Raw genomic sequence first — 11,142 nt, forward strand, 5'->3', positions numbered from 1 at the left:
CAAAAGTTCACCAGGTGCAGCGTTATAGAGGCGTTAACCAAGATAACCTTGTAAAAATTAAAACCAATGCACATTTGGTACCAATTACAGACCGAAAAATTAGATGCGGACTACTAAATATACGATCATTAAGCTCTAAGTCTCTGTTAGTAAATGATATAATTACAGAGAGTAGGAGTGATATTTTCTGCTTAACAGAAACATGGTTACAGGAGGAAGAGTATGTTAGTTTGAATGAATCAACTCCGCCCGGCTACTTTAATCATCACATTCCTAGAAGCACGGGCCGAGGCGGAGGAGTCGCAGCAATTTATAACTCCGGTCTCCAAACAAAAATTGAACCCAAGTGCAACTATAATACATTTGAAAGCCTCATGCTTGGTCTGAAATTTCCGAGCCGGAAATCAGAGAAGCCAGTTGTGTTAGTGGTAGTGTACCGGCCCCCTGCTGGTGCGTATCTGGAGTTTTTGTCTGAATTTTCAGATTTCCTTTCTGGATTATTGATCAGCACAGATAAATTCATCATAGTGGGTGATTTTAACATTCATATGGATGTTGAAAGCGATAATCTTAAATTAGCCTTCGATTCTCTTCTAGAATCAATGGGTATCTCACAAAAAGTGGATAAACCGACGCACTGTTTTAATCATACTCTCGATCTCGTTCTCACCTACGGTGTTGAAACTGATGGTCTGTTGGTGTCACCTGTAAACTCCCTTTTATCCGACCATTACTTAATAACGTTTGAATTTAATTTTGTTGATGTTGAAGTGCAAAATAGGAGGTATTATTTTAGCAGATGTTTGTCTGATGAAGTTATTGTTAAATTTAGGGAGGCCATTGCTTATCTTACGACAGTGCGAAATAGTGATGTAGTCGAGGCCAGTGACCTGGGTTCTACCTCTGCAGATGTTGATTTCCTTGCTAGTAACACTGCTGATTTGTTGCACTCAGCTTTAGATGAAGTTGCTCCTTTGAAAAGGAGGGTTTCTAGCCACAGGAGCTTAACTCCCTGGTATAATTCAGATATCCGCATGTTGAAACAAAACGTGCGTAAAATGGAAAGGAAGTGGTACTCTTGTAGGTCTGTAGACTCTCATCGTGAATGGAAAGATATTCTAATAGTATATAAAAAAGCCATTCGCAAAGCCAGAACAGCTTATTATTCAACGTTGATAGAGGATAACAAAAGTAACCCACGTTTTCTGTTCAGCACTGTAGCCAGGCTGACAAAGAGTCACAACTCTGTTGAGCCGTGCATTCCTGCAGCTCTCAGTAGTGAGGACTTTATGAGCTTCTTTAACAGTAAAATCACGAGAATTAGAGAAGAAATCAACCAGCCGGTTGTAGGTGTTTCTTCAGCTTTAGCGACTTCCCTAGGCTCTGACTTGTCTCTAGACTGTTTTGATCCTATAGACCTCCCTGAGCTGACTTCACTCGTTAATAGAGCTAAGTCAACCACATGTATGTTAGACCCCATCCCGACTCGACTATTCAAACATATTTTTTCTCTTATTGGTACGACAATACTGGACCAAATTAACTTATCCCTAAGTTTAGGATATGTACCACAGGTTTTCAAAGTCGCAGTAATTAAACCTTTACTTAAAAAACCTTCTCTTGACCCAGACACCTTAGCTAATTATAGACCAATTTCCAACCTTCCATTTGTGTCTAAAATTCTGGAAAAGGCAGTTTCAAGCCAGTTATGTGACTATTTGTATAGAAATGATCTGTTTGAAGTCTTTCAGTCAGGGTTCAGAATGCATCATAGCACAGAGACAGCACTTGTTCGAGTCACGAATGACCTCCTTATGGCCTCAGATAAGGGATTAGTGTCCATACTGGTTCTACTGGACCTCAGTGCTGCTTTTGACACTATAGATCATGGCATTTTACTGCACAGGTTAGAGCATGTTGTTGGGATTAAAGGGACAGCTCTATGTTGGTTCAAATCATACCTATCTGACAGGTTCCAGTTTGTTCATGTACATGAGGTTTCTTCAGAACAGTCAAGGGTCTGTTATGGTGTTCCGCAGGGTTCAGTGCTAGGGCCAATCTTGTTCAGTTTATACATGCAGCCGTTGGGAAGTATAATCCAGAATCACGGCATACACTTTCATTGTTATGCTGATGATACGCAGCTCTATTTGTCTATGAAGCCGGATGAAACAGAACCGTTAGTTAAACTTCAGGCATGTCTTAGGGACATCAAGGACTGGATGTCCAGAAATTTCCTGCTTCTAAATTCAGATAAAACAGAGGTTATCATTCTTGGTCCAGAGCATCTTAGGAAGGGATTAGATGGTGTTGCGATGGCTTCCAGTGCAACTGTGAGAAATCTTGGTGTTATTTTCGATCAGGATTTGTCGTTTAAACCATATGTCAATCAGGTTTGTAAAATAGCCTTTTTCCATCTCCGTAATATTGCAAAGATTAGGAAAATCCTCTCACAGAGTGATGCAGAAAAACTAGTTCATGCGTTTGTATCTTCTAGACTAGATTACTGTAATGTGTTGTTAGCAGGATGTCCAAGTAATTTGCTGAATAGGCTCCAGCTGATCCAAAATGCAGCAGCACGAGTACTGACAGGAATTAGCAGGAGAGACCACGTCTCTCCAGTGTTAGCGTCGCTCCATTGGTTACCCGTAAAATTCAGAATCCAATTTAAAATTGTATTACTTGCGTATAAAGCCCAAAACGGCTTAGCTCCGCATTATTTGCAAGACCTGATAGTGCCTTATGTTCCTGTCAGAGCTCTCCGTTCTCAGAGTGCAGGTTTACTTGTAGTTCCTAGAGTATCTAAATGTAGATTTGGAGGGCGGGCGTTCTGCTATCAGGCGCCACTACTATGGAACCAACTTCCAATCTGGGTTAAGGGGGCTGACACCACCTCCACCTTTAAAACTAAACTTAAAACATTTCTGTTTAGTAAAGCCTATAGTTAGTGTTTAGTAAACCTCTAGCTGGTGTTGGTAAATCTCTAGGTAGTGTAAACTTTAGTGTGTCAGAGTCGCTCCTGTGGTTTCTTGTGCTGGCCCCCCCCCTTCTCCTCCCTTTTCTCTCTTTTGTCCATGTTGCAGCATCCTTTGCCGGACACCGGAACCTGCAGGTGGTCGTGGGTGGCTTGTAGCTTGCATTACGGAGCACAAGTCTTTCCCTGACCCTGCACCCCAACCTGGGACTTGCTGATTGGGCCGGAGCTTCGGGAGCTGCGTGCTGGCCTGCGGTCCCCACCCCTGGTCATCCCGTTGCTGCCCCCCCCTTCTCCTCCCTTTTCTCTCTTTTGTCCTGCAGGTGGCCATGGGTGGCTTGTAGCTTGCATTACGGAGCACAAGTCTTTTCCTGACCCTGCACCCCAACCTGGGACTTGCTGATTGGGCCGGAGCTTCGGGAGCTGTGTGCTGGCCTGCGGTCCCCACCCCCGGTCATCCCGTTGCTGCTTCCACCTGCCTGCTGTGCTGTTGCCGTCCCTGACCCACCAGTCTGGCCCTCGGCAGGAGGGTCCCCCCTGATGAGCCTGGTCCTGCTCAAGGTTTCTTCCCTCCTAAAGGGGAGTTTTTCCTTGCCACTGTTTGGCTTAAGGTTTTTCTCCCACTAGGGGAGTTTTTACCTGCCATTGTTTATGTAATAACTGCTCGGGGGTCATGTTCTGGGTATGGGTCTCTGTAAAGCGTCTAGAGACAACTCTGTTGTATTAGACGCTATATAAATAAAATTGAATTGAATTGAATTGAATTGATGAGGTTTGTCAGCAGCACATCCACTGAGGTCGACTCTGTAACATCAGTCAGGTCCTCATTGTTGTGGAAGTCCAGAGGAAGTCGACTCTCATCCAGACCGTCAAAGATGAACACGACCTGGAACTCTTCAAAGCTGCAGATTTCTCTGGTTTCACTGAAGAAGTGATGAACTAGTTCCACCAAGCTGAACTTTTCCTCTCTCAGCACATTCAGCTGTCTGAAGGTGAATGGAAGCAGGAACTGGATGTCCTGGTTGGTTCTGCCTTCAGCCCAGTCCAGACTGAACTTCTGTGTTAGGACTGTTTTCCCGATGCCGGCCACTCCCTTCGTCATGACCGTTCTGATTGGTCCTCCTCTTCCAGGTGGGGGTTTAAAGATGTCTTCCTGTCTGATGGCTGTTTCTGCTCTGTCTGGTTTCCTGGAAGCTGCTTCAATCTGTCTGACTTCATGTTCTTCATTGACCTCTCCTGTCCCTCCCTCTGTGATGTAGAGCTCCGTGTAGATCTGTTCCAGAAGGGTTGGGTTTCCTGCTTTAATGATCCCCTCAAACACACACCGGCACTTCTTCTTCAGCTTAGACTTCAGCCGCTTTTTACAAACTTCAGCAAAAGTACCTTAATAAAAGTGGAAAAAAGAAAGCAATTAGTTTTTATACAGTTCAACTTATTTCTTATAAAGAATCAGGATGTGAACCAACACTGGTCGACTCTAACATTACGATCAGCTGTACAATACTGAGTAGAATCACGTTTAACACCAAAACACCTCTGAACATTCAGGACGTGGAAGTGACAAGAACATCTGGGGTCCTGGAGTTTCTAGTACCAGGATGTTGGCAGTACGGGGGTTGTGGGTTTGTGGGCTGTTGTGTTCTTGTTGTGGTGTCTGTGAAGTAGATTTTCCAGGTTTAGCATTTGAAAACACCAGAAGAGGATCTGATCCAATCAACAGTATTTCTGGAAGAGGAAAACCAGGACTACAATCTTCCAGTTATCTCGTGGTTGTAAACATATTTATGCTGTCCTGTACAGCGAGGGTGCAACTCTGGGGGGAGGGGGTGCCTTTAGGGGGCGAAGGTTGTTCATCTCCTGAGGCATTCTGTGCTTTTTCTGGGGCGGAAGTAGCTCAGGTGGTAGAGCGGGTCATCCAGTGATCGGAACGTTGGCGGTTTGAATCCCGCTCCGTCCCAGTTTGCTGTCGTAGTGTCCTTGGGCAAGACACCTTACCCACCTTGCCCCTGTGTGTGAATGTGTATGAATGTTTGGTGGTGGTCGGAGGGGCCGTTTGGCGCAATATGGCAGCCACGCTTCCGTCAGTCTGCAGGGTAGCTGTGGCTACAAAACGTAGCCATCACCACCGGTGAGAATGTATGTACTCCGGGACCCTTGGGGTGTCCGCCGGGGTGGCCTCGGGGGGGGGTGGGGCCGGGTCCGGGGAGCGGGCTTCCCCTGACCGGGGGGTGCACGGGCGGGCGCGGCGGCGGGGTGGCACCATTCCCAGGTATCTATGTCTTATGTTGTCAGTATGAATGGGAGGATGTTGGACCGTTTCCTCCTCCGTCTGGGGGCTCCGGCGGCGCCGGGGGCGCCCTTGGAGGTACGGTGGGGCCCTTGCCCGGCTCGGGGGGCCGGCCCCCGTCTACTGGACGGCCGGTGGGGGGACGCGGGTGTCTTATCAGGCCCGGCTTTGCTGGTCCTGCTTCCTGGCTTCGGCCTCCGCTCCCCCTCTTGCCCCCCCTACACGATTCATACGCACATAGGCGAAAGGCGGGGGGTCCGGGTCGTGGGGGGCACTGTCCCGCGGGGCCTGGCACTCCCCGCCTCACGGTTTTAACAGCAAAATAGACACTGCACATTCAACACTTAATAAATACATTTGACAAGGACACGTAGTTCGGGAGGGGGGGGGGTCTGTGTCAATCGATACTTGGCCCTCCCTCCTCCCTGTTTTTATGGCATTAATCACATGCACTCAACACAAGGGGCGGGAGGGGGTCCCACATCACCCGCGTTCCCTCACCGGCCTGGGCCTGGGACGGGTGGGTCGGGTTACCCGGGCCTGGCGGGGCCCGCCGTGCAGCCTGGGGTGCCTTCTGGCGGTGCTGGATCCCCCCGGGGAGGGGGAAACGGTGCGTGATTGTATGTCTGTGTTGGTGAGAATGCGGTATGGAAGGGTCCTGCCATGGAGGATTTGAGCCTCCATTGGCAGGACATCAAAAACTTAATAATTTATCAATATTATATTATACAAAGATGGTTATTATTATTATTATTATTATTAGTATTATTATTAGTATTATTATTATTATTATGTATAGTATATTATATTATTATTAGTATAGGTATCGGATAGGTGAATGGATGAATGAATGGGATGCCTGGGTCTGGGGCCCTCCGTTGTCGGGCCTGCGCGGGTGTCGCCTTGTTGGGGGGTTCCCTCTCTCCGGGCCCGTCTCCGGTCCCCCCCGCTGCCTCTACGGCGGGGCGCCCCTCTGGTCTTGGAGGGCCACTTTCGTGGGGGACGGGTGCGCCTGCCCGCGTCGGCGGCCGGGGCGGCTCTGTCTCTCCGGGCGGGCTGGCCCCCTGCCGGGTGGGGGTCGCTGGCCTGAAGGGTGAGGGCCTCCTGGCCGCGTGTCCGGCCCGGACCGGGTGGCCGGGGATTGCCTGGGTCGCGGTCCGCCGCCGCGGGATCCCTGGCTGCTTCTTTCCGCGCCGTGGGGGCCCCGCCCGCGGGCCCCCTCGGCCGCCGCCGGGTGGGGGGGGGGGGGCTCGCAGGCGGTGGGTTGCCTCCCTCCTACTTCTCCCCTCTGTGGGGTTGCCGGTGGCCTGGGTTCCGGGCTCTTCCTTGTCGGCCTCTGGTCTCACGGGTGGCGGGGTTGCTCCCCCCCCTCCCCCACTATAGATACACTTCAGGTGGAGCTTTGTTTGGTTTATTACACACACACACACACACACACACACACACACACACACACACACACACACACACACACACACATATAGTAATTTAGTCACACGCATACACACACACACACACACACACACACACACACACACACATGCATGATCATATACATACACACACACACACATAGACATACACACTGGCTTGTTCACCTGCATGCTGGCTCTCTAGTTTTTGGGTTTAGGTAGCGGTAGCGATAGCTTAGCTCAGACTGCGATCAGATCTCAAGATTTAGGTCGATTGCTGTTCGTGTTTTGGATGGCTCCGTGCCGGTTTCGTGCTTTGTTTGTGGTTTTTTTGTTGCAGATTTCCAGTGCTTGACGTGTGTCTCCGTGTGTTCCTGCTTCCTGGATTGGCAGTGGATGTCGTCACCACCCCCCCCCACCCCCTCCCCCCCCCCAAAAAAAAAAAAAAAAAACCACTGGGTTTGTATGTGTATATTTATGTATGTGTACGCATATGTGTGCGTATATATATGTATATATTACATATAGTAATAATGCACATATATACACTTTTGGTTTCTACCGTCATGGTATCAATCAATAATATGTGTGCAGACAAGGTAAAAAAAGAAAAAAAAAAAAAAAAAAAAAAAAAAAAAAAAAAAAAAAAAAAAGAGAATGTGTATGAATGAATAATGATCTCTGTAAAGCGCTCTGGGTGCCTTGAAGGGTGCTATATAAAACTAAGTCATCATTATTAGTGCCTCTGGCTGCGCCTAGTCCCACAGCTTTGAGAAAAAACAAAAAGTAAAAACGTAGAAACATGCGAATCAAGTGGTATGACTTTTATTAGCAATTGACCATTGACAATTTGGCACCATCCGGAATGCATTGGGAGAACTTTGGAGTCTCACCACTCGCACAACATTACTCGAAAAATTCTGAACCTATTTAGAAAGTTGTAGGCCTTGAATTTAACTACAGTCCTCTGAATTTTCAGAGCGATCACACAAATAGTTCTCGCACGAAGTGCAAAAACATTTCCAAATTTCCAAACTAATGGGGAGATTTTCCCATGTATGTGTGGCCGGAATGTCACACTGTGGATGGGATGAGGTAAAAAAAAAGCCCAAATTCACCTTTTTCACCTAACTTTCTCATACTTGCACGTAGAAATGTCATTCAAACTTCAAAACGGAGGAAAACTTCTCTTCTCTCTCCAAACCCACTGTTTTTTCCTAAGATGTACACTTTTCAAGATATGAGCACTCAAGCGAGGACTGGAAATCACTTTTTTGTCAAATCTATAGTGTGGGTGTCGGTTTCTAGAGTGGCAGAAACAGTAAAAAAATAACCTGAATTTTTATTTGTAACTCGAGCTCACGGCTAAACCGTAAAAGGCAGACAAATAATTTTTGGTCAGAATGTAGACATATATGCGTTGGGATTCATAAAATGTGACTTTGACAGGTGGGGTATGCACAAAATTTAAATGAGGGGGGGGCTAGTGCGCCGCCAGTACCTTTTTCAGTCCCAATTCACTGTAATGTAGCAAAACGTTTTCTTCAAAAAAATCTAAATCTGTCTTCGCACTGAGCGTTCTCACTCATTTTAAGGAATATCTGAGTAAAATTAAGATTGTCAGAATCTGCCGGGTTCTGTGTCTCTCACGATTTTTTTATTTTTTTTCTGCAAGGAGCTACGGTTTTCTCACAAATCGGAGTGATTTGAGAGCTTGTCAGAAGCCAAATTCTGGGTTTTTCTCACAGCCAAACTGGAAGGTTCTCAAGAGAGTTTCTTGTTGCCGGGGCAACCAGAATTCAGCTGCTGACTCATTCAGCCAGAACTGGTCACCTGATTCAAATCTGACCCCTGACCTTTGACCTTAGCCGACCCCCAGTCCTGCAGCCTGATGGGTTCTGGGGGAACAGTAAATACACAGTAAATACCCCCCAGAACAAATTACCCCCACTGTAAATTCCCCCCCCCCCCCCCCCCCCAGTAAATACCCCCGAGAGTAAATAACCCCCAGTAAATACCACCCAGAGTAAATACCCCCACAGTAAATACCCCCCCAGTAAATACCCCCCACAGCAAATACTGTAATGGGAAATTTTGGTATAACAATGTCTGTTGCCTGTTTTCAAGTGAACATTCCTATGCAGAGGTCATGCTCCTTTGACACAGAGCCTGGCATGGTTGCCAGGGTGATATTTTGTCTAGTTCCCAGCTTCTTACCTATAAGATAGCTTGTCTCTAAACACGTTCAGCTCACACAGGACTGACTGTTGGACTGTGTGGCTCCATTCATGAATGTACATTTTTCCTCTTTTCATTAAAGCATCAGAAAGACAGCTGAGGTGTCCTGACATTCATTTTTAAAAAACAATTTTTGCCACCACAATACCCCCCCACAGTAAATACCCCCCCCAGTAAATATACCCCCCCAGTAAATACCCCTCCAGTAAATACCCCCCCCCCAGTAAATATACCCCCACAGTAAATACTCCCCCAGTAAATACGCACCCAGTAAGTACCCCTCCACACAGTAAATAAACCCCAAGTAAATACCCCACCAGTAAATACCCCCCACACAGTAAATACCCCCACCAGCTATAACTTATAAGGCAATAACTTTTGAATGGTTTGCCATAGAGAGCCATGGGTGGTGTCATTGGTGCAATTTGCCTTCATTGGTGCAAATTAACCCTGCCCCTTATTCCGATTGGTCGATATGTGATAGTCCAATAACTTTTGACTGGTTTGACATAGAGAGTCATGGTTAGTGTCGTTGGACTCTGTATTGAGTCTTTGAGCATGATTGGTGTAAATTAGCCCCACCCCTTCTTCTGATTGGTCGATAAGTGATAGTTCCTATTTTCTGCAATAACTTTTGAATGGTTTGATATAGGAAATATCATCAAAATCGCAATCATCCGGCAGTAGTCCCGTGGCACTTCAAAATTTCCGGGGAATTTTGTGTTTAGTTATTATTTATCCAGCAGCTTAAATGTTCAGAGAAATCCTCTTACTGCTCTGCAGACGCTCAGCCAGCTCCTCCTGCTTCATTCTCCTCAGGAAGTTCACTGTGATCTTCACAAACGCATCTCTGATGCTCCTCTGCTCTTCACCCTCACCAAGCAACACATGCTCTAGGGATTCTGGGTAATCTGGACTCAGACCCTTCTGGATCTTCTTCAGCTGGTCCTTCACAAACAGGACGATGTCGTCCTCCAGCAGCTGGAACAGAAGAACACAATCAGACTGAAACCATGGAGACAAACATCAGGTCCATGTTGGACAGACTGACAGTCCACTGGTCTCCAGAGACCAGCATGGAGACAAACATCAGGTCCATGATGGACAGACTGACAGTCCACTGGCAAGATGGCGCCTCCTATGGTCGCCTCGGTGTTTCGCTCTCTCTTCAGCAGAGAACAACTACTTAACATCAGGAAGTCTTCTCCTGGTACTTTTTGCCCAGTTTTTACCGATCCGGACAGCATAAAAGAGATTTTGGTCGGAGCAGCAGCAGCTGTTTACCGGCTTTACAAAAGACGCAGACGGGGAAAGCGCGCAGGAGCTCTCGTGCGGCTGAGAGCGAGAGGATTCCGAACCGCGCTCCCCTCCATCCACCTGGGGAATGTCCGCTCCCTCACAAATAAAATAGATTAACTTCTTATGCTCATCACAAAGAACCGGGATTTTAGCAGATCTGTCGCCCTTTGCTTCACTGAAACCTGGCTCGGTGATCTGATCCCGGACAGCGCAGTATGGCTGCCGGGATTCCAGCTCATCCGAGCGGATCGCACCAGGGAACTCTCAGGAAAGAAAAAAGGTGGCGGGATCTGCTTCTATATAAACGAAGGTTGGTGTACGGATGTCACAGTGCTAAAAGACTATTGCAGTCCTCACTTAGAGACAATCTTTGTGAACTGTTAACCTTTTTATTCACAGCGGGAGTTTTCATCCTTTGTTCTGGTCGCCGTTTACATTCCACTGGATGCGTGTGTGGCTGAAGCCACGCAGTGGCTGGCCGACCAGATAACAGATCTCCATGAACTTACGGATACTGTGACGTCCTACGTCAGTTTTTGCGAGGACATGTGTGTGCAGATTAAGACCTTCTGCACATACAGCAACAGCAAGGTCTGGTTCACACCGAACCTCAAAAAACTGCGCAGAGACAAGGAGGATGCCTTCAGGAGCGGTGACCGAGCCCTGTTCAAGCAGGCCAAAAACACACTGACGAGAGAGATCAGGAAAGCGAAGGCTGCAGAATCGCCTCTCTGCCAACCCTGACCCCTCTTCTGTGTGGAAAGGCCTGCAGAACATCACAGGGCTCAAAAGACCAGCTCCACGCCCTGCAGGCAACCTCAGGCTGGCCAACCAGCTGAACAGTTTTTACTGCCGGTTCGATGATTCATCATCATCATCATCATCATCATCATCATCATCATCATCATCATCACCACCACCCCCCTCCCCCC

General features: G+C 47.5%; 1 protein-coding gene across 1 annotated transcript in view; it reads right to left on the reverse strand.

Moving 5' to 3' along the window:
* The window catches only part of LOC133420897 (NACHT, LRR and PYD domains-containing protein 1-like), a 28,940-nt gene extending 18,229 nt beyond the window's left edge, over positions 1 to 10,711 (reverse strand). Inside the window, exons 1-3 of the mRNA XM_061710780.1 lie at positions 10,646 to 10,711; positions 9,685 to 9,892; positions 3,746 to 4,357 (exon numbers count right to left, since the gene is read on the reverse strand). Coding sequence (XP_061566764.1) covers positions 3,746 to 4,357; positions 9,685 to 9,892; positions 10,646 to 10,711 — 886 coding nt within the window. The remainder of the gene's footprint in view (positions 1 to 3,745; positions 4,358 to 9,684; positions 9,893 to 10,645) is intronic.
* Positions 10,712 to 11,142: the final 431 nt, after the last annotated feature.

Source organism: Cololabis saira, chromosome 20 (assembly GCF_033807715.1).
Source record: "Cololabis saira isolate AMF1-May2022 chromosome 20, fColSai1.1, whole genome shotgun sequence".
Lineage (NCBI taxonomy): Eukaryota > Metazoa > Chordata > Actinopteri > Beloniformes > Belonidae > Cololabis > Cololabis saira.